Below are 23315 nucleotides of genomic sequence, written 5' to 3'. Positions count from 1 at the left end.
TTTACATCTTTATATGTCTTTTTTACATACATTGTGAATAAAGTTATGTAGTTTGCAATTTGCATGTGTAAAATCAGAGACCATATATGGTCTCTGGTAAAATATAGAATTCTGGAATAAGGAAATTGACAGTTTGTCTGAATTTGGGGTCTGAAAAAAATCATTTGTGTTATAAACATGAAATAGTGAGAATTCTTAGGGTAATTTGGTATTGAGACCAACAGTCTTACATCCTGTTTTGCTGTCAATATCTTATCACAACATGCATTCAAAATTAATTTTGATATTGTGATTCCTTTTCCTTCACTTGTGATTTATCTCTGTAGAAATCAATAACAGAATGTACAGGTCGTCCTGACTGAATACAAATATTTTTAACCACACAGCGCTGGTTCTCTACAGAATCTGGTTTTAACTAATCCAATTGATTTTAAATGTTAAGAATAACACAATCATGGATGGATAGATATTGTACATTTAATCAAATTCCTCACTGATTACAATGATTGACTCATGCCTCTGTCTTTTCTGCAATTCAGTGATTGAATCAAGCCTCTGTTTTCTGCAGTGCAATGATTGATTCACCTCTCTGTTTTTCCTGGAAGGTGGTGGGGGGGAGGGCGGAGGGGTAGCCTTGTGGTTAAAGCGTCTGCCCATGATGACGAAAGCCCGGATTAGATTCCACAGATGGATACAATGTGTGTAATCCATTTCTGGTGTCCCCCGAGTTGATAGTGCTGGAATATGGTTAAATTATTGCGTAAAACCATTCTCATTCACTCACTGACTCACTGGGTTTTTTTGCATTTCAATGATTGATTCATCCCTCTGTGTTTGTTTCAGCTTTTAAATGATTGATTCATCTGTTTTCTGTATTTCAATGATTGATTCACTTGTCTGTGTTTACAATACCTCGGTGATTGATTTATCTGTCTGATAAGTTATTGTGCCAACTGACATGTTATTGTCTAAATTATTACTTATCATGAGAAGGACCAACTAAAACATTGCTATATTCAGAAAACCTTTGCTGGAACCATCGGGAATTCCTTCTGTGTTGGCTAATGTAGATTTGTTCCCACTGACTGGTTTTTACCTCTTACGCAGCACAGAAACATACAGACAGCCTGGTCTTGTTTTTTTTTCATGATGTGTTGTCCTTTGTCCTGGTACTCGTGAAGATCCAAGTGATCCAACTGATCTTCAGTAACCCATGTTTGTCTAAACTGTGGTCAGGCTCTCTCACTTGGTTGGCACATGTCATTCATTCTGTATTGTGCAGATCGATGCTCATGCTGTTGGTCACTGGATTGTCTGGTCCGGAGTATATTGTTTACAGACCACCTCCATTTAACTCACTCACTCATCCCTTTCTCCAGGTCTGGCGTATCAAACCTCAAGCAGAAAGTTAAGACAGGACATTTCTAAAACACTTTCTAAAAAATAAAAAATCTGAAGTTTCTGAGAACAGTATTGTCTTTGTGAGGCACACTTTCTTCTGATGTTTTCTGTCAGGAGGAACTCAAGTTATGAGGCTTGCTGTGGTGCAACATTTTAGACTCACAAACGTAGGAGTTGTTAAATATAGTTCAAACAATAAGCCTTTCAATTTACGTCAGCTACATCTTGAGCCCATGTCCTTGGAGTCTTTGAGGCCATAAAAAAATTAATATTTCTTTGTTTGATGCATGACATGGCCTCAGACATGTTCTGACATGGAGTGGACACTCAAAACAAGTCTATTAAACAGGACAATAAGTCAGATATTGAAACAACATGGTGAAACATGCTAAAACATCACCAACACAGAGTCATGGACCCAGATATGCTAAAACATCACCAACACAGAGTCATGGACCCAGATATGCTAAAACATCACCAACACAGAGTCATGGACCCAGATATGCTAAAACATCACCAAGTTCTAGATTATCTGTATGTCACTTTCTGTCTGTATCTTTTAAGTGAGTTAGTGAGTGAGTTTAGTTTTACGCTGCACTCGGCAATGTTCCAGCTATATGGCGGTGGTCTGTAAATAATCGAGGCTGGACAAGACAATCCAGTGATCAACAGCATGAGCAACAATTTGCACATTTAGGAACCAATGACATGTGTCAACCAAGTCAGTGAGCCTGACCACCCGATCCTGTTAGTTGCCTCATATGAGGTCACTGTTTATGGCAAGCATGGGGTCGTATCATTTAAGGGGTGGTGGGGTAACCTAGTGGTTAAAGCATTTACTTGTCACATCAAAGACTGGGTTTGATTTCCCACATGGGCTCAATGTGTGAAGCCCATTTCCATTGCTGTAATATTGTTGGAATATTTCTAAAATCGGCATAAAACTAAACTCACTCACTGTATCCTTCAAGTTCCATGGTATGGTCCTGATTTCTGTAGGACATGTGACCAATCAGACATATTTCACCTTTCATTAGTTTTAGATGCGTAGTAATGCCAAATATTTGAGTCAGTTGTACTGTAGGGGAATAGAAATAAACTTTGAACACTGACTCAAATAACATCCACTGACTTAATGTAAGCTGTCAGACGAAATAGCAGATGTATTGTCACCTGTACTTTCTGAGTGGTTACCAGTAACCATGAGAGTAATCAAATGTGTCATATGGTTAGACTTAGAATTAGACCATGAATATATTTTATTTTGATTGCAACAAATAAACCCATTTAAATTGAGCAGGAGACCAGATTCAGAACCTGAACCTGAGGAAATCTAGACTTGCTTCATTTAGGGCTTTGGTGTTGCAGAGAGAGCAAGGCAGTAGGGAATATATTGTGGTTCAGGGACTGTGAGACAGACTAAATGGAGACTTACAGCATTCATTTATGAGTGACAGATAAACCTCAATTTTCAGTTTCAGTTTGGTGATTCTGTTTATTGTTCATTGACATTTTAAGAAAGAAAATGTTGAGGAAATATTTGAAATGTTGACTGTAATGAGAAAATTCATTTAGGCCAAACTCTTGTTATCTTAACCTTATGACATTTTGATATCTTGAACCATGGATGAGTTCATATCATAATTTTCTCAACAAAGCGTGACTTCAGTTAACCAATAGTATTCACTAAATAACATACATACAGATAACATACGCAGATAATGTCTTAGTGATTAATACGCCCTGTTAACACAATCACAAACACCCCTTCAAATGTTTCGATTATAGCTACCATCTAAAGACTAGAAGCTTGAGTTATCTGTTAAACTAGACTAACAATTAGTCTCGGAAACATATCATTATCAGAAACATATTTGACAGAAAAACATATTTGACAGAAAAACATATTTGACAGAAAAAAGGGTCATAACACTAATATCAACATAATGTAGACTGTAAATATTGAAATTATTATATCAAATGAAGTATTGGTTTATAAGAATTATTTGCAGCAAACATACATGACCTGTGATATTATTTCAAGATTATTTTCTCAGTTAACTTTTAATTGAGAAATTACAAATACTTTTAAGTTTCCCCACAGGGGTGCTCTGAGGGATTTGGCATTTGTTTATACTGTAAAGCGACATTGTTTACGACTCTGTAGGGCTGACAAACATTTCAGGAAGGTGCATGGTTTAAAGAGATAAAAGCTGTTTACAAATGTTAGCTCTCCAGTTTAGAGCTGCAGGGTGAGAAAGAAATCAATTTCTTTCCGTCCACACAAAAGATTTCTGTTGAAAGGCGAAAGTTTCACATTTCAACCGGTGATTTCAAATTTGTTTTGACATCACTCTGACACCCAGGAGTTGGGACTGGTGCTGTAAGTATAATAAGAATCTCAAGTGAGTTTTGAAAATGTATTCTCGCTTATGCCTCTTCACAAATGTGTTACATAGCATATCCTATAGACAATACATGAATTTCAGTCTTGATAATAGCTACACGTAAATTTTATATTTACTTACATGTTGTGTTAGAATTTTTATACAATTATAGTAATTTAACAGTAGTTAATATCCTGCATGAGGCTTAACCATCTCCAGAATAGCAGAGTAGATAGGCTTGGAATGTAATCCCTTTGAAACTTTTTATATGTTCTAGATCCATACATGTTGAGTATTTGTGTATGTCTGTTTGCTCCTGTTTATGAAACCACGCCCAGGCTGTTATCAGTCCACAGATAAAGATAGTTTGTTAGTGGGTGTGGATTTAAATTTCCAATGTTTATGGGGCTCACTTGTATTCGTTCATTCATAAACTTGAAACTATTGCATCCACACATGCAGTTTTAAACACGTTACAAGTATTTGTCTGAGAGTGTATGACTATATTGTCTGAGAATGCGTGATTATTGAGTATGGGAATTTAGTCGGGGACCATGGTAATGGCATGAAAAGGGTAACTGCAGTTCTCTAGAACTGTTAGTCTTATGTCATTCTTCCTGCTAACCGAGAACATGACAATGCTCTTACAATCAATTAGTCTCATATAGAAACACAACTCTGTTTATCCGTCAATTTTTTGTCAACAAGAAGATAAACATGAACACTTTCTTTCATGAGATTTCATTCTTTTGTCCCTTTGTGTTTCGTTTGCTGTTCAGCATAGCAATATATTATTCATTTAAGATATTAACCATCGTGAAAGATTTTGAAATTTTAAGCATTCTGCTTTGTAACATTTTAAAGGTTATGAAAGAGTATGAAATTTTATGCTATGGTAAGACCTATGCAGTCTTTAATTGTGGTATATTTGTTGATAAGTTTGCGATTTGCCTATGTCATCATTATGTCATCCTCTGATCCATGACTGTTGTCGTTCTTTTTGTCAAACCTCTGTACAAAGCCCAACAAAGCAGACTCATCAGTGTTGAGTATGGTGAATTTTAATGGATGTAATCCTACTGACATGGTTTCCCATTGCCAAGTCAATACACACATACCTGGTCATATCCAACTTCTATCTTACACACCCAGACACATCAAATAAGGTCTAAAAAACATTCACTCAGGCGTATTGTTGATGAAATATCTGCCCAGACTGTGGAAGCGCAGTGGTTGATTCATCTGTGAGTAGAAGCATAGTTTGTGTTGTTACCATGTGTGGTGCTTTGCACTAAAAGGGATGGAAAATGGGCAGAGTTTTTGGAGTCTGACTTTGACAGTTACTAAAGGGTATAGTAGTAACAGCAACAGATTAGGGTTAGAACTGGTCTTCAGCAACCCATGCTTGTCGTAAAAGACGACTAAAAGGATCAAGTGGTCAGGCTCCCTTGCATGGATGGAACAAGCCATCATATCACAACTATATTGATCAGTACTCATGCTGTTGATCAGTTGATGATGTACCACTGCCATATGACTTGAAATTGGCTGACTGTGGAATTGAACAAACAAACAAACAAACAAACAAACTTTTTTGCATGCACATCAGCATGAAAGTGAAGCATGTCTTTGAATGTAGTATTAATCCCAATAGAGCCTGAACTCTCATTCACTGAACCATAGAGTAATGTTGTCGTACTGAAAGTTAACATTTCATATTTGTGTATATAAATTTGCTATGTTGTAGAGTTGTGTCCCTTTGTAGTAACAGGATGCACTCATGGAGTGTTTAAATCCCAGATTCACCATGGCTGTGATCTTGGATTGTCCACACTTTTGCCAACAAAATAACCTGACTTCACTTGATATTGGCTTAGTAACTAATTGTAAGTGCTTGTATGAAAATGCATGTAGCTACTTATCTAACATCTCACATAAATGTTGATGTCTGACTGACTGAGTGATCTTCTATTATATTCAATGTTCCCCATGTACAAACGAGGTGCATTGCCATACACCCTCCTGCCAATAGCAACTCATTTGGTACTTTGTGGTAGTTACTTTTTTATCTCAAATAGCAGTAAATGACACGTCATGCACAGAATTTATTGATGTTTTGAGAAAACATTTGACTCTTTCAAAATAAATAAATTTTGACAAATGTTCAAATGTAGTCCCTGTGAATATTAAGATGGGAAATTACATTGCGGCAACTTTACTAAGACAATACATACGGGAAAAAACAGCAAGATGCAAGATTCGAATCGTTTGATTCATACAGGTTGGCTGAAGTGTATGATCTGATACCCATGCTTCAAACAGTTTGAAATTAACATTGTTTGATGAAATCAATACTTTGTTCACTGGTTCCACAGGGACCATGGGTTGAGGTACCCTTGATGTTTGTTTGTCATTGAGGGTAGCTCAACCCATTGCCCCCTTGTGACCAGTGGAACCAGTGAACAACTTATAATAAACAAATACCATTTGAACAGTGCCCAGACTGTTTCCAATCATAGTCATTCATTTGATACTCCAAGGATGATTAGTGTCAATATATACCCTTAAAAACAAGTAGGGGAACTTCATTATCAGTTTATGATTGACAAAACTGGGGGATATCTTGGAGTCAGTTAATGATGATAATGATGATAATGAATCTTCTGTGGAAGCATCGCCACATGCACTGCCTTATGACCATAGGTGTTTGTACAGTATTTGTTTCTGAAAGATGATTGGAGTTTGCACCTAAAATTTGCATGTGTATGATTTCCATTTGAAAAAACATGGCTAGAAATAAGAACTAACAACTGTTTGATGCAACAGAGCGTTGTCAAAAGTGATGGTCTACAGTCATGTATCGACCTTGAAAAACGTCAAAATAATAATAAATGACGACCATGCAGATGTATGGGGCCACTCAGTTGTGGACGTGCTGTGTTGTGTTGAGGGATGGTGATAAAGAAAAGAGGAATGAAAGTTCAGGGACCCTTACTTATTTAAATTGTTGTATTCATGAAGTTGATATCCTCTATTGAACAATCAGATATCTAAGTTGTTTACGTCTTAAATATCTTGGCAATTGAACAGGGAAGAAAACAGAAACTAGCTGAAATGTGAAATAATACTTGAAACTTTTTGTGTACAGTTTGTGGGATTTGAACATGTGGAATCTCAGATGTTAAATCTTTAAATGCAGAATGCGGAAGACATTTACCATTCCATGACTGGGCTACATCAAGGGGGCCCTGGATTAGATGTATTTTCGTCAGTTGGCAATGTGGGTTCAGGCCTTTGATAAGTAGGAACAAATATGTTTACTTTGTAAGTGTATATCATCATGTTATCGGTTTCGGTTGCTTAAGAACAATCTATTGTTTTCTCGCTAATTGCATGAACATCTGTAAGATTTGTAACTAACTCACAGAAGACAATTTTATTCAAAAACTATTCCTCATCAACCATTGAGAACCACTCGTCCACATTTTGGTTGAACATTTTTTCAACATTAAATGACTGAATGTTTTCTGTGCAGTACTTCCCACAGATGAGAATTTAGATGTATATTTATAACCTTTTTCAGACTGATACATGCCATATGTTTTGAGATAAGGCTTTTTACACTGTTTTCTCTTTCAGTGCATGATTCAATTAAAGAGAGAACCTTACTGTGGTCATGATGGTTTTCCTCTTCATTCGATGAAATTAGCAAATTAAAACAACCCCCTAAAATTTGTCTGGTCAGTTTTGGAAATGCTAATGAGAAAGAGGGAAGTTAATTTAATCAGTAACGTGTTATGCATGCTAATTTGCCGTGTTCTAATGTGACTCTCTTGCTGAATGTACAGATTATATTCATCAGGAAGTATAGAACACAAGTTGAGTTGCGGTACTACTGACTTCTGGTTAACAATGGCTTTTTCAAGTATTTTCCTTGTAGCAAGGAACAACAGACTTAGATATCAAGTGGAAACTAATACCTTATTTTACCTAAACAATGTTTCACTCAAAATACCAAAACCTCAAATTTACTTTCCTTAATACCATTCAGTGTAGATCTTTGGTTTGTTGTCTCCCTAGAATCAAAATGTTGACTACTCTACTACATAAAGCAAAGGTACAATGCAGTCATTATTTTTGATAATATATTTACTGTTCTATTTAAAAACATGTAATTATGTGTGCAGTTGAAAAAACAGTTCTTGGGCTTCATAGATTCTTGTATTAGGGTGAGTGAGTGAGTTTAGTTTTATGCTGCTTTCAGCAATATTCCAGCAACCTTCACTGGGGACACCAGAAATGGGCGTCATACATTGTACCCATGTGGGAAATGAAACCCATGTCTTTGGCATGAAGAACCAATGCTTTAACTCCTAGTTACCCCAGGGTCACAGTCAAAATGTTACCATGGTGACCCTTTTGACAAAGGGTTTGCGCCCCTTTTGACTTTCATGCAGCCCTTTTAGCTTTTCTGTTTTGGGGTCCTTTAGTCATGCATCCCTTTTGACTCGTTCCCCATCTGACTGTATTAGTGGGCAAGCTCCTTGTGTCAGAGTTAAAGTCTGTAGTGTTTAAAGGGCGATGCAGTGACACAGTGATGGCTGAAAATATTATTGTTTGTTTCATGTTTTACACTCAGCAATATTTCAGCAATAGAATGGCTGCTGTAGTAAATGGAGTCTGGACCAGAAATCCAGAGATTGAGTATCGCTGTATGCAATCGAGATACGATGACATGCACAAACCATGCCAGCAAGCCTTACCCACTGATCCCATTAGTGCCTCTGACAGTAAGCATGGGTTGCTGAAGACCAATTTTAACCTGGATCTTCAGGGGCATGGTGGGTAGCTTTGTTGTTAATGTGTTCATTCATCCTGCTGAAGACCTGAGTTTGATTGCCCACATGGATACAATGTGAAAGTCATTTCATTTCTGGTGTTCCCTGCCATGACATTGTTGAAATAATAGTGTTGTTAAAAGCAGTGTAAAACCAAACTCACTCAACACAAATGTCCAATTGCACAAATTGCAAAAACCAACATACTTCTCTTTCCACTGTATTAACAACACATAACCTTGCTAGTTAGAAATATGAAATCCAAAACATTAGACAGAGGATAAATGTAATGTGGAAGTAACACTGTTATTAACAGATGCGATTATGAAATGCAGTCCAGTCTTAATTACAATATGAAAAAGACGGAAGCAACTCCCTAAGCATGAAAAGTGTTTGAATGATTTTATCCGATGGAAGCCAGTGTTCGTTGTCATGGTTACAAAAGGGGTTACTTCATCAAGTGGTACTTGTTAAGAAGCATATATATCCCATGGTTTCCCACTTACGTCTTGTAATATAAGTTGAGGAACAGTCAGCTAAGTAGGTCAACAAGCCTGTTGGATAGTCTGGCTGATAAGCTCACTGTTTGTATGTAACAGTAGTGTGAAATAATACACAATCAGCCCTCTGTTTTTGCTTGCTCCAGAGATTTGGCCATTGGGCTGGAGTTGAAAGTAATGTTGAGACTCGTTTTTAACACATGAGCAAAACTGTTTGTGACAGCTCAAAATAACTGCATGTCAGGGTAAGCAAAGGCATGAAAAGGCATGTGTGCAGGTGTCTGAAGATTTTTGATGGGAATGTCAAAGGGTGACTTTTACCGATAATGTGATACTTTGTTTGACCTTTTTTCATTAATGATATCATAGCATACATTGAGTAGGGAAAGACACTTTACCAATAGTGTTGGAAATTGGTTGAAGTCTCACAGTTGATGATTGCTTCATTAGCAACAAACAATAATCGAAAAATGTTGGTTAGCATCAGTTTTCAGATTTTTCTATCCAGGTTGTTATTGCATTTGTGCATAGCATGATGATGCTACTTGATACTTTAAAGTGATGTCTAATATATAATGAACCTAATTCCCTGACGTCTTCAAGAAATATTCAGTCATGACTTTGCAGTTATTGACATGAGTTTACTAAGAACTAAATTAAAGAATGTTTTCAGCCCCTGACAACTTTGAAGATATGTTCCATCGTCAAGTGTTATAAGACTATAACAATGGTTCCCAAATCGTTTGTGTTCGATTATAAGAAAATGCGATTGATTGCTTGGTCACTTGGTCACTGTGAATAATCTTCGATCATTTCAATTAATCGGAACTCCACTGCATACCATATTTATCTGTTTACATTGTCTACCAAAACCTCGGAGGTTTCTCCAATACATATTACCTGGCCTGATTTGTGATCTTAGCGTGTTAAGGTTAGGCCATCAGAAGGAGTAAAGAGATTAGTTCAAATTAATGATTATATATTTATGAGAAACAAAAGAAACACAGGAAAATTCAAGCATCATGTTTTCCAGTTGTCATCAACAACTTTGAATAGCACTGTGGGAGGAAACGTGAGAATATGTAAAGAAACATTACTTTGTAGAGGTGTTCCCTTTTTGGTTTCCCTCAGTATATATGTGAGATGATGTTACTTCAATTACAGCCGCTGATGTGGCAGGGGTCAGTGGGAGATGATCTGGATCACCTGGAGAAAGACCGTGCCATCCACACCGATCCAGATGAGACTCGGCGTCGCCGCACCATCAAACTACATCAGGAAAACAACAAGTGGGGCTTCACACTGCAGGTAGGTGGTGATAGGGTGCACACACTGTTCAGGTAGGTGGTGATAGGGTGCACACACTGTTCAGGTAGGTGGTGATAGGGTGCACACACTGTTCAGGTATGTAGTGATGGGGTCGAAGCACTATTTAGGTACACAGTGAGGGGTGTAAGCACAATTCAGGTATGAAGTGAGGGGTGCATGCACTATTCAGACATGTACTTATGGGGTGCAAACACTATTCAGGTATGTAGTGATGGGGTAGAAGCAGTGCCTATTCAGGTACACAGTGAGGGGTGTAAGCACAATTCAGGTATGAAGTGAGGGGTGCATGCACTATTCAGACATGTACTTATGGGGTGCAAACACTATTCAGGTATGTAGTGATGGGGTGGAAGCACTATTCAGGTACACAGTGAGGGGTGTAAGCACAATTCAGGTACACAATGAAGGGTACAAGCACTCAGCAGGTAGACAGTGAAGGGCACAAGCACCATTCAGGTACACAGTGAAGGGTGGAAGCTTGATTAACTGTTAAAGCCTTTGTCGTATGATAAGCAAAGCACATTGTAGAGCAGCCTTACCCAGGGGCCCCAGAAGTTAGCCATGTACCTCTGCCTCATTTCATTACATTACAGTGTTTTTTATGACAAAGTTACAATTTAGATACATATGACAAAAAAAGTTTAACTTTCATGGACAAAATATGCTAAACCTGGAAAACTATTTTCATTCTGAGTTGATCTTTTATTTACATTGGTGTAACAGCTCAGCATTGTGTAATCAAAGAATACATACAAATCACGGATAAGGTTTTATATGACCCATCTGCTCCCATGTTAGATGAAGTGCATGTTTTCACAAACAAGAATCTGGTAGTTATAAAGTCTACACTTGTGGTGTTGTACTTCCTTGCAAAATATGTTGATTGTTGACAAACTGGCCTTTTATGTATTTTCTCTTCTCATATTGTTAAGAAAGGTATGTAGGGTCTATATAGTATGGCATTACCTTGTTAAAATCAATGTGGTCTTCAAGCAAATAATTTGATTAAATCAAAATATGTTGATTGTTGGCAAACTGGCCTTTTATGTATTTTCTCTTCTCATATTGTTAAGAAAGGTATGTAGGGTCTTTATAATATGACATTAACTTGTTCAAATCAATGCGGTTTTTAAGCAAATAATTATATTAAATCAAAATTTTATTCAATCAGATTTTGCCAAAATAGTTACCCTATCTGGAACCACTGGTTACAGGGTTCAGTCTATGTATAAAAGGTAGAGATTGTAAGTAAATGGCTGTTGGTATATTTGTTCCACATATCACTTTTTGTGTTTGTATTTTTCTAAAGAATATTTTGCACCAATCTTTCTTTAATCTTTTATAAGTTTGTATCAAAATATGGCTGAAGTGTCATCAAATCATTGTGCAAATGTCAGGTGACCTACAAGCCATGTTTTTGCTCTATTGTGCCCATTTCAAAGACACATTGTGAACCACCCTTTAAATTATAGTTTGTTCTGTTCCTAGGATGACTAATTAACACAGTGACAGTGTGCATTTACAGTTTAAGTCACTCACGTACATGCTTTGTGGATATGCACAATATCAAACAAAAAGTGTTGCTTATTTTTTCTTCAGTTTTATCTATCTGTCTGTCTAGTAAAGAAATAAGGAAAAGTAAAGCATATTTCACCTCTCTAGTGCTTGTTGGCACTGTATGGAATAACTAATTATAAGTGTAAGGAATAAGGAATAACTTTGTCTGACAGACATATGGCATCAAGAATAAGAAGACCAATGAGCTGGAGGTGATGACTTATGTGGACTATGTGGAACTTCACAGTTCGGCAGGGCTGGCTGGTATGCGCAGAGGTAAGGTGTTGGGGCATGCCTCGTGTCTGAGGCATAGTACTGTTGGTAGCGGGGTTTGTGTCCTTGTTTACATTTCACCTGTGTGATGCCTCTCAACAGCTTTAATATTACTTTTCTTCACTGAAATCCTAAGATGTTCCAGTGTAAGGTCAGAGGTGCTGACAGCACATTTTGTATTACATCACAATGTGTTGGCGTCACTGCGCCATTCTAGTCTGCCATCTTGTAATCGAACACTTTTGCATTATGACACATTTCAACTGGTGTCACGATACACGTCAGTTACTGCCTCATACAACCTCCTACAGTAAACTACTCTGTTGCATACTGCAAGTATCCTCAAACTGTATTTCTTGAACAGTTGTTATTCCTGTGACGCGAACTTTGAAGAGTATTGATGAAAATATTACAAGACAAATTTCCTGCCATCCACTCTTGGATTCTGTGGTAGGTGTATGGTGGTTGCTATGTTTGTTTGCCTAGTAGAGGCCACCATTGTCCAGTCATTGCCTGAGCCAGTGAAGCACCAGCACAGCATATCCAGGGAACCAGATAGTGTGAATGAGTGAGTGAGTGAGTGAGTTTAGTTTTATGCCGCTTTTTAGCAATATTCCAGCAAAATCACGGCGGGGGACACCAGAAAATGGGCTTCACACATTGTACCATTATGGAATCGAACCCGGGTCTTCGGCGTGACGAGCGAACGCTTTAACCATTAGGCTACCCCACCGCCCCCTGAATGAGTGAGATATAGCTGGAGTGAATTAGAGGGTGATTGAGTTGCAGGTGGAGTGAATGAGAGGGTGATTGAGTTGCAGGTGGAGTAAATGAGAGGGTGATTGAGTTGCAGGTGGAGTGAATTAGAAAGTGATTGAGTTGCAGGTGGAGTGAATGAGAGGGTGATTGAGTTGCAGGTGGAGTGAATTAGAAGGTGATTGAGTTGCAGGTGGAGTAAATTAGAAGGTGATTGACTTTGAAGTTGAATGAATGGATTGGAAGGGAAGGATTGTCTTATAACATTTATGAAACAGTTTATATTCACATCATCATACACATCACACAATCAAAGGGAGCACTGATTTTACATTTGGGTTGTCTCACCTCTCCACACGTTCTAGTTGTGAGAATACTACACCTGTGGGTTCAAATCCAAGATTCATCCTAACATCAGCTCACCAACATCAAACTGACAATTGGTGATATTAATCCCTTACTCATTCCAACATTCAGCTCAACAAAACAGGTTGATTGAAAATTCAGTGTTGAAGTACCAGTGTTATGTTTGCCCTTCTGCAGGTGATGTGATCCTGTCTGTGAATGGTGAAAGTGTGGAGGGGGAACCTCACAAGACATTGGTCAGGAAGATCAGAGAAGCCAAGGACACTCTCAGGTAGTGTTTGGTTCCCGTAATGGTCAAAATCTCTTGGTCAGGGTAACTGGAATTTTCTGCCATATTGAGACCAATTAATCCATTCAAAATCTGTTATTTTGAGGTATAATTTTGTAGAAGATTCTTTTGCTTGACCTTATATACACCATCATCCACCATACCCTAAAATCTTTGCTCACTCAAAAATGTATTTCTGAAAAAATTATTGAACTGCTTTGAATTGAAGAAAGGGAAGATGACATTGAAAGTGCAAGTGAACAAATCATTTAGAGCAAGGAAGGGGAGGTAACTCTGCAAGCTCTCAGTATATCCTTAGAGCCTGTAAAATCTCATGAAGTACATGAAGACTCAATCCATACAAACATGACTTTGCTGACGAAGAATCATTACTTTGACATAAAATATTACAAATATGTACAGTATTCTATAATTTTACATGGGAATGTTATGGAAATGGAATATTCACAGGTTGATATTTCCATGTTGTTTCTGCTTGTTGTTTGCTATGATTTACAGTTGAGTATAAAACTCATTGATGATTTCACAGGCTGGTTGTGCTGTTTGAAGACTGTTGTCGCAAGGTGGAGCTTTATGAAAGATTCATCAGACTCAAGGTGAGTCCTTAGTATGCAGTTCTTGCTTTGGATTCTCAAGAAAATGTTAGACTGTTATTCTTTGAACATATACAAGGATAGGAACTTTCATCATATGATGGATAGGTTTCGTGGCAGGTCAAACGGATGAAATTGGTATCATTTCATGTAATTTATAGATGAGTATGACAGTGAAAAAATCCAGGTAGGGATGAACAGGTAGTTTATAAATCAACATGGGTTCACTGTTTTCTGTTGGCTTTTAAGAACCTTAATTAACCTCCGGGGAGCTAGAAAAATGGTTGTCATTATCACAATAGCAGTCTCAGATACCAAACATCAGAACCAAGCGGACTGATATAAAGCCTTTTACAACTGTAGACAACACTGGAGATATACACTAGACATTTTGTCCTTTTAGACAAGTTTGTTTCATTTTGTTGTTGTGTGGGACACCTATTGCAATAGTAGCTATATGACAATGTGAGCGAGTTTAGTTTCCGGTTACATGCCATTGATCTGTAAATAATGAAGTCTGGACAATCTAGTGATCTACTTCATGATCACTGATCTGTGCAGTTGGCATATGACGACACAGAGTCGGACCAAGTCAGCGGGCCTGACCACTTGATCTGTCCAGTCGCCTCTTATGACAAGCATGGGTTTCTAGATCAATTCTGGCCCAGATCTTCACAGATTAATAACAGTGTGAACTAACCTGAATCAGTGTTAACATCACCCCCATTTAGGCATAAGTTATGAACATTTCCTGGGTACATGGAAATTTTCATTCGGTGGCCAGTTAACACTTGGCAGCAAACATACGATACTGACATATATCCATAGGAAAATTACTGCTGAATCATGGGTAGTGTCAGTTAATGTAGATGAGCCAGTTCACTTGAATTGTGACAAGGACCATCCAAATTGCTGGATTCTGTAATGAAAAGTGAGTGAGTGAGTTAAGTTATATGCAGCACTCAGCAATATTCCAGCTATATGGCAGTGGTCTGTAAATAATCGAGTCTGGACCAGACAATCAAGTGATCAGCAATATGAGCATCGATCTGCGCAATTGGGAACCGATGACATGTGTCAACCAAGTCAGCGAGCCTGACCACCCAATCCCCATAGTCGCCTTTTATGGCAAGCATGGGTTGCTGAAGGCCTATTCTACCCTGGGACCTTCACGGGTCTCTTTAATGAAAAAGGATAATATGTTTATAAATAACTTTCCCAAGCCAACAATCCTTATGCGTGTGTTTGTCTTTTGTTTGAATATATGATGCTGTATGTGAGTGTCCAAATTAATGTGGATTATGTTTTTTGTTGTTTTGCAGCAAGTATTGAAGGCAAAACTGGCTGAACTACGTTCTCTGGAAAAAACGGAGCACAGGATTCTAGAAGGTAAGTGATTGAGCGAGTGAGTGACTTTTATGCCGCTGTTAGCAATATTCCAGCAATATCACTGCAGGGGACGCCAGATATGAGGGTCACACATTTTACCCATGTTGGGAATCAAACTCTAATTTTCAGTGTGATAGTGGATGCTTTAACCACTGGGCCACTGTTATCCCCATGTGACCTGAGAAGTTTACATTTCTCCTTATGTTTAAGTAATTAAAGGTTGATGTTAGTCATCAATTGTTATGGAGGAATGAGGTACATTTGTAAGTGTCTGGCTGTGATTGTTGACATATAAGATACAGAATTTGGGCACTCCTGTTGTTGCCTGTGCTGATTCAATGCTTTGAGGCACCCACATATTTATCAAGTAGTGCCAAGTGTTATTAATAGATAGCTATTAGAGAAAAAAACATTTGGTGTGGATTTTAGTGTGGTAAACAACACAAAAATTGAGTGTTATTTTTCTCTTTATCAGGTCATGGTGGATTTTCTCGATTTTCATCTGTCCGGAGCAGCCTTCGAAGTTCTGCCTCCAGTGACTGGGATCGCTTCAGCATGGTTGTCTCCCCTGCTCAGATGCTTCAAAACCTTCCCAACAAGCTTACACAGCAACACTTCCTGTTTCCCAGGGCCTACCCAAACAGTGTTGATGACTCCAGTGAAATTTCTCTCAACGATATTTCATTAAACGACAGCTTTTCTGATGACAACGATGCATTCCTCGACTCCAGTGCAAGTTGCTCAGATATAGTGTCATTGCAAGGAATTCGCAAGAATAAAGTGGATTCCCTCTCCAATAAAAGTGTAAGCTCATTAATTACCAATGCAGAAAGTCAGGAGAGAGATGTCCCGAAAGGGGACAAATCAGAAGAAGGTTTTCAGGCTGATGAGCCACTTAAGGAAAGTAACTCTGGAATTACGGACACACAGGTTGTGTTTCAAAGGGACCACAAAGGTTCCAAAAACAGTGCTGAACTAACTGTGGACAGTTCAGTGCCTCTTGAAAGTAACTCTGAAAACATACCTGACATGGGAGGTGAATCAGAGAAGGGAGGTAACACTGATATTAAAACTGGCAAGGGAGATAACCTTGAAGCTGAATCGAGCAAGGGTGATAAGTTTAAGGCTGAATCTAACCAGGGAGATGACAGTGAAGCTGAATCTGGTAATAGAATTACCTTTGAAATTTCACCTAGCAAGGGAGATTACTGTGAAGATGAATCTGTCAAGGGAGGTAACTTCAAGGGTGATTCCAGTGAAGTAGAAAACTTTGTAGCTAAATCGGACAGTTTGGATAAATGCGTTGACACGCCCAACAGTCTTCAGGAAAATGCAGCCCTTGAATTCCAGCCAAAGACAGGAGATGAGTTTGACATACCACAGGTTTCTGATATCAAGGAAAATGAGCATGAATTGTCTTTAGATGATGCAAGGAAGGGTAACTCTTCAGCCACTATATCACCACCAACACCTTCAAAGAGATTTGTACGTGGGGTATTGGTGAATGACTATGATGAGATTACAAAGTTGTGATAACATGTTGCCATATGTACTGTTGCCTACCCAAAATGATTATCAAATCTATTTTAATGTACAGAAATGTGATATATATAGCATTTGGTGCCCGTATGTATATTCAATATTGATTTATTCCATTTGTTGTGTGTAAATCTAAACATTCCACTTTTCTGTTGTTATTTTTAGAGAGTGTTCAATGCTTGAACTAGTCGTAAAATGTGATGGAAAGTCTACAAAATGTATCATTATTATTTCACCATAAACCCACTCATCGATGTGAAAGATATGATTTTTCTCTTCGTATCAGATCAGTTTCTTCATTGAATGAAGTTTGACAGATAAGAGAAATATCCCATTATTTTTTCACTGATTTCAATACATATTTACCATATATATGCACAGTAATTGTTTAGACCATGATATATCAACATTTGCAAAATCACAACTCATAAGACACACATTATTGAAGCATTCACATTCACTAACAGATGAAGTAGCTCAAACTGCACAATATTTCAAGCCTCCATAGCCCAAAACTGTGGTTCCATTCCTTAGACATGTACGATATGGAAAGACCATTCTGCTTGTATATTGTCATGAATATTGTCACGGATATTATTATTATTATTATAACTATTGTTGGAATATTACTAAAGTGAAGTAAATATGAACTTACTCAAATTCTAACATAATACATCACTCCCTTCCTTCTCGAACCTCCTTCCTTCCCTTCTCAAAGAGCAGTATTTTAATATTGTGTTAACAGCTGTATCTATTATACTCATCATTGACTCATCCAGTGCCAAACACTTTTCACACATAAATTTTCATCAGCACAGCTGTTTATACTAAAATTAATTTTGCTTCATGCCGACTTCATAAAGTCAAAAACTGAAATCTGTCATTTACCTAATAGACAAATGAAAAGTTTGTCCTGTGAAACTGTTGTAAGTATGCACATGGACTGAAAGTTTTTTCCATGTATGTTTCAACTGAGATTTGTCAATCAGTGATGTGTCTATGCATGTTCAGTGCTATGAGTCCAGTGTGCATATAGACTTCTTTAGCCTCTTTTTAGTTTCCTTACTTTGTGATAGTTATCAGTGTTTATTCAGAGTACCAATGTAGTTCTTCATCTGTTCAAATTGTTTTGTCTGTTTTTAAACATTTTGAACTATTTGATGTATTTGAAAAACAATAAAAATGAAAGGTAGGGTCATGTATTGGGTTTAAATCAGTTTTTCAGTGAATATAGATGTGCTTGATTTGATGCCTGTTTTACAAATTTACCAAACTTATGATACCAAAGGATGATTGCAAGTTTTGATGAGGTTAATCATGTAATAGAAACCCATTTTTGAACAAATATTAATTTAACCCCTATTACTACTGGAGTGAGTGGAGGGGTATCCCTGTGGCTAAAGCATTCGCATGTCACGTCAAAGACCCAGGTGCGATTTCCCACATGGGTACAATGTGTGAAGCCCACTTCTGGTGTTTTCTGCCAGGATATTACTGGAATATTGCTGAAAGTGGCTTAAAACTAAAGTCACTCATTTTTACTGGAGCTTTACTGAAGGTTTGTACCTTTTCAAACTCCATTGACAACAAGCAGTACTAGGTCAGACATGAATACTCTCCACCACAGGGTGGCTTTCTTGGATGTGATGTCTTGTATGCAAAGTTTGTACATTCAGAGTTAAGGTGTTTTAGATAAAGCTTTTCTGTATTAATTTATTCCATGCTCTTTACTCATCTTAACCCAATTTTCCAAATGTTTTTACTATTGAAATTCATTATGACCTTGTTTATTCTTGACAGTGTGGAAAATAGTTTTCATGTTTCATATTAGCTGTTTATGGGTAAGCTTCATGTTATAAACTCTACTGTCATTTTTGCAGATGTTACCAGAAATGAAAAGAACTGTGACTAATCTTTACTTATATCTAAAATATGATTAAAGATTCGTGGCTAACTGTTTCTACAGTTCTGTCCATTCCGCTCAAATCATCCCCTGTAATCAAGGGAATTTTATCTCCATTCAGCTTTGATAAATATTATGAACACATTGGCTGCTACAGCTTGTTTGTTATATTGATATCTTGTCTGTAACATAATACATAAATGTACCTAAATGTGATACAAGTTGGATGTAACATCTGTTTTTAGCACTGTTACCTTTGAACAATCCTCAAAACAGAGTTGTAGAAGCCATGGGTCAAGACTGACTAGGTTGTAGAAGATGGGTAAAGATCTGTTGACAGATGCAAAATGACCTCTTCCATAAGCTACTCATGTTTGTGTTGACACCTTTCTGTGTAATATGAATATTTATGTTTGGCTATTGCAGCTGTTAATCATTACTGCTAAATTTAACTCAGATCAAAGACTCCTTGATATTATAAGCTTTAAGGCTGTGTGATAGATAAGGTCTAATTTGTATCTTGCCATGTCAATTACTGTGATAATAAATAATGTTTGGTGTTTTCACCTGACCATGCACTTATGCGGAACTTTCTTAGTCTGATGGTTTGTGGGTTTCATGGATTATGGGCTAGAGTCACACAGTATAAACTAAAAAAAGCTATAATGTATTGATATTTTCTGACTGAAGCCCCTTTTCTTGGATAGGAACAAGAAATTATCTTTTCACATTAGAGACATTGTTATTGTTATCTGTTTAGATAATACTTGATCACATTCAGTGTTTGTAACAGTATTGTTGAATGCGGGATACACAAGATAACTGTTATCCGTTTCAGGCTATGTTAGATGCTGATGGTGAACAAATGCTGATGAAGATGCAGTCTTCTCCAATCTGTCTATGATAATTTCAGAAAGTTTAATTTGATATGGACTTTCTACCCATGGACCAAACATATATTTTATTTTGCTACAACAATTTTCTTCATGCTGATCTGACATCAGACTCTGAGGAGTCAAGTCAAGTAATCAGCACTGAGACTTCTAAATTCTTGATGCAGGTGAAGCATTTGCTCCAGTTTTTATGTATCAAAAGTGAATTTTAAGATGGCCAGAATTGAATGCAAGTAATAAAGGCTGTATTGCTGTGGACATTTGATTCACCCAGCGTCGGACCTTGGGTGCAAAACAGATGGGAAACCACTTGGACCTACAACTTTTGTTTTCTGCAGGTCTTTATGGCCTTGTTTACTGGGACTTGCTTATATTGTAGGGCCTAAACATTCTGATCAAGACCCACAAGTTTTTATGGTTCTGGGCCTTCGGGCCTGCAGGGTTTCAGGGGTATGCACAAACATTGAATACACCCTTTCATTTCTGAAAGGCATAGCATTATCACCCAAATCGGACTACAAGAGCAGACAATTTGTGCTCCATGTATTATCTTCTAACATCTTAAATTTCCAAGTTTGGATGTGAAAGAAAAGACTTTGGGAAGCTGACACATAACTGGATGAAGAACCAAGGCATCCTTCATTTAAATTGCTAGGCCAAAGTTTACATGGCACCTATTATGGTCAGGTTGTCAGATCTTCTCAAAGAGAGGTATCCAAATATAAGATCTGAATTCATAGAGTTTATTAATGATAGAATACATGTGGAATTTTTGCTCTGTAGAGTTGAAATGTAATTCCTGTAAACATGACAGGAAAAAGAACAGTCTCTTAGTCGCTGCAGAAAGAGGAGGTTTTGTCAAGTACAGATAACTAGTAATTTGTAAACCTCTTGTATGGAATCCAAACTGAAGAGAATGAATTTGTGATGTGTGATCCAAATAATGGAAGATTACTCATTTTCCATTACCCAATTAAAATTAACCAGACTACTGTATCTAGTGAATGTTTGTCATATATGTGTATATACTCAGTGGGTTGTAAAGGGCATCTTTCCTGACACAGACCCCATAAAGTGTGCACTTAAATGATTGAAACCTGCCACATTTTCAATAGAGCCTGCTGATGTGCATGATTTATCATGCTTGGTTTTGTTGCAAATGGGGGTGTGGTGTCGTGGGTTACAGCATTTGCTGTTCAAGGTGAAGATCCAGGTTCAATTCTTCATGTGGGTACAATGTGTGAAGCCCATTTCTGATAACCCATCTGTGATGATGTTGGAATATTGCTAAAAACACAATGAAACAACTCACTCACTCACCATTTTCCCATGACCATATGCTTATTAGAACTGGACAGATGTTAAACATATCAATGCACACTTTATTGGGATTGTGTCATTTTTCTGTTTTGCATAAACTCAGTACTTGCAATGCCCTATGACAGTTTTCATTTCTGTTCCTGGTTAAAATCTTCCTTGGCTTTAACAGAGACCATATAGCAGATATGGTCTCTTCTCTTAACTGCCTGGAAATTACTGTGACAAAATACAGGATCATTTAGATCATGTTAAATATTTGAACTGAATAAAAAATGTTTAAACTGAACATAACTCTCTTGGAAATTAAGAGTTTTATTGATGAAATCTGATTTATTCTACTGTCATTTTAAACTGAGCATTTTCCCAGCTTGGTTTGGGGAGGCTTTTGCCTTTGTAACAAGAATTGCTGACAATCTTCCAGTCACTGAAGACTGGAAAGGCTTATGTTTTGTTTTGCAATTGTGAGTGAATGAGCAATATCAAAATACTGATTATGTCAAATCCAGCTCAAAGACCTAAGTCTTTAATCAGATGTAACTGTAGATTCTATGGGTAGATTTGCAATAGATTCTGCTATCCTGACCCTGTCCCAAAATCATTTCTGACAAATCACATGAATCTGTCACAAAATTTGTTATACAGGGTAGAACCTGTCCCTCAAGCTACATTGTGGACAAACATGTTCTGATAGAGTCAAATCATAGTTGGATTTCATTTTGTTTTTCTGGATCACATAGAATTTAATTTTAGTTTTGATGAATATTCTCTTATCTATCTTTTACTTTTGTGACCTCATCTTCAGGTTAGTTGAAAAGAATATATTCCTGCCTTTTATGACATCTTTTAATGCTGATATGCCTGGAAGAGATTATATTTTTTCTAAAGAAATTTCAGTTGTTGGTTACAAATTAATCGAAATTAACATAGCTCTCATGTATAAACAGCCTCTTCATCTGAAGTTGCAGAAAGTTGGAATTTAGTGCAAAGAAATTGTTGACCAATGTTTTGTTAGTAATCATTTATCTTTTAATGAATACAATGGGAGTGAGGTCATGAAGACAAACCATTTAGTTCAGCAAGCTTTATTAGGACCAGGTGCCAGATCCACAAAGGCCCATAAATGACACAAATTCTATGACTGCGTAAGCAGATCAGCATCCAGACTTGATGCTACATTTTGTTGAATATTATCTGAGACCCACCTTCTGTTACCTGTTTTAAGAGGCTCAGGGATGAGCACCTATCTTTTGAAAGAAATATGTAGACACTTGCCTCCTCTGTGTTATCTAGGTGACACAATGTTTCAACCAAACACCTGAAAATCATGTATCCACCTTCACTACATGCTCCCACAAGAACATCACTAACCTCTGTATCCTTATTGTTTAAATCTGCATAGGTTTTTAAAGAAATATTCTCACTTTTATTTTTGTGCCAAAATTTCAGTTAAATTTTCATGAAGGAATTTTTTTTCATTTCAACAAAAATAAATTGTATCCCCTTTCCTTAGAAATTCGGACAAAAAGTCATTTAATCTGTGATGGCCTTACAAACACCTTATAGTGGAGAGCAGTTGTCTGGATGTAACCCTCATCACATCTGGATCATTTGTCGGGATGTCTTCTAGAGTGTCTTAGTTGGTGAAAGTGGACCAACAAACATGGGGGCCCCATTGCACTGTTTTATTCCCTGTTGCAAATATCAACACTATATTTTTTTGGTTTATATCTTGTCAATATGTAATAAACAATTATTATTCAGACTGATGTATGTGTTTTTTCTGATAGACAGTGAAGAAGTTTACCCGGTACAATATGGATGGAATGATAATTAGAGGTGGGACCGATATGTTTGGTTCCTATACGATAAACCATTTTGATACTCAGATTTTACTGATTTATCTGCAGTAATATACATGTACAGTGGTTTACCACTTACGAATCCCAAGTTACACTTGACAATTTCTCAGCCTTGCACCTTGG

At 37.3% G+C, this 23315-nt stretch overlaps 1 protein-coding gene across 1 annotated transcript in view; it reads left to right on the top strand.

The window, feature by feature from the left end:
• Positions 1–23089, top strand: part of LOC137298925 (uncharacterized) — a 34602-nt gene extending 11513 nt beyond the window's left edge. The window contains exons 2-7 of the mRNA XM_067831306.1: positions 10291–10434; positions 12186–12288; positions 13585–13678; positions 14226–14292; positions 15612–15678; positions 16154–23089. Of these exons, the coding sequence (XP_067687407.1) occupies positions 10291–10434; positions 12186–12288; positions 13585–13678; positions 14226–14292; positions 15612–15678; positions 16154–17211 (1533 nt within the window). The 3' untranslated portion in view covers positions 17212–23089. The remainder of the gene's footprint in view (positions 1–10290; positions 10435–12185; positions 12289–13584; positions 13679–14225; positions 14293–15611; positions 15679–16153) is intronic.
• Positions 23090–23315: the final 226 nt, after the last annotated feature.

The sequence above is a fragment of the Haliotis asinina genome, chromosome 10 (genome assembly GCF_037392515.1).
Source record: "Haliotis asinina isolate JCU_RB_2024 chromosome 10, JCU_Hal_asi_v2, whole genome shotgun sequence".
Lineage (NCBI taxonomy): Eukaryota > Metazoa > Mollusca > Gastropoda > Lepetellida > Haliotidae > Haliotis > Haliotis asinina.
Note: the sequence above shows the minus strand (reverse complement) of the source record. Positions and strands in the feature narration are given on the sequence as shown.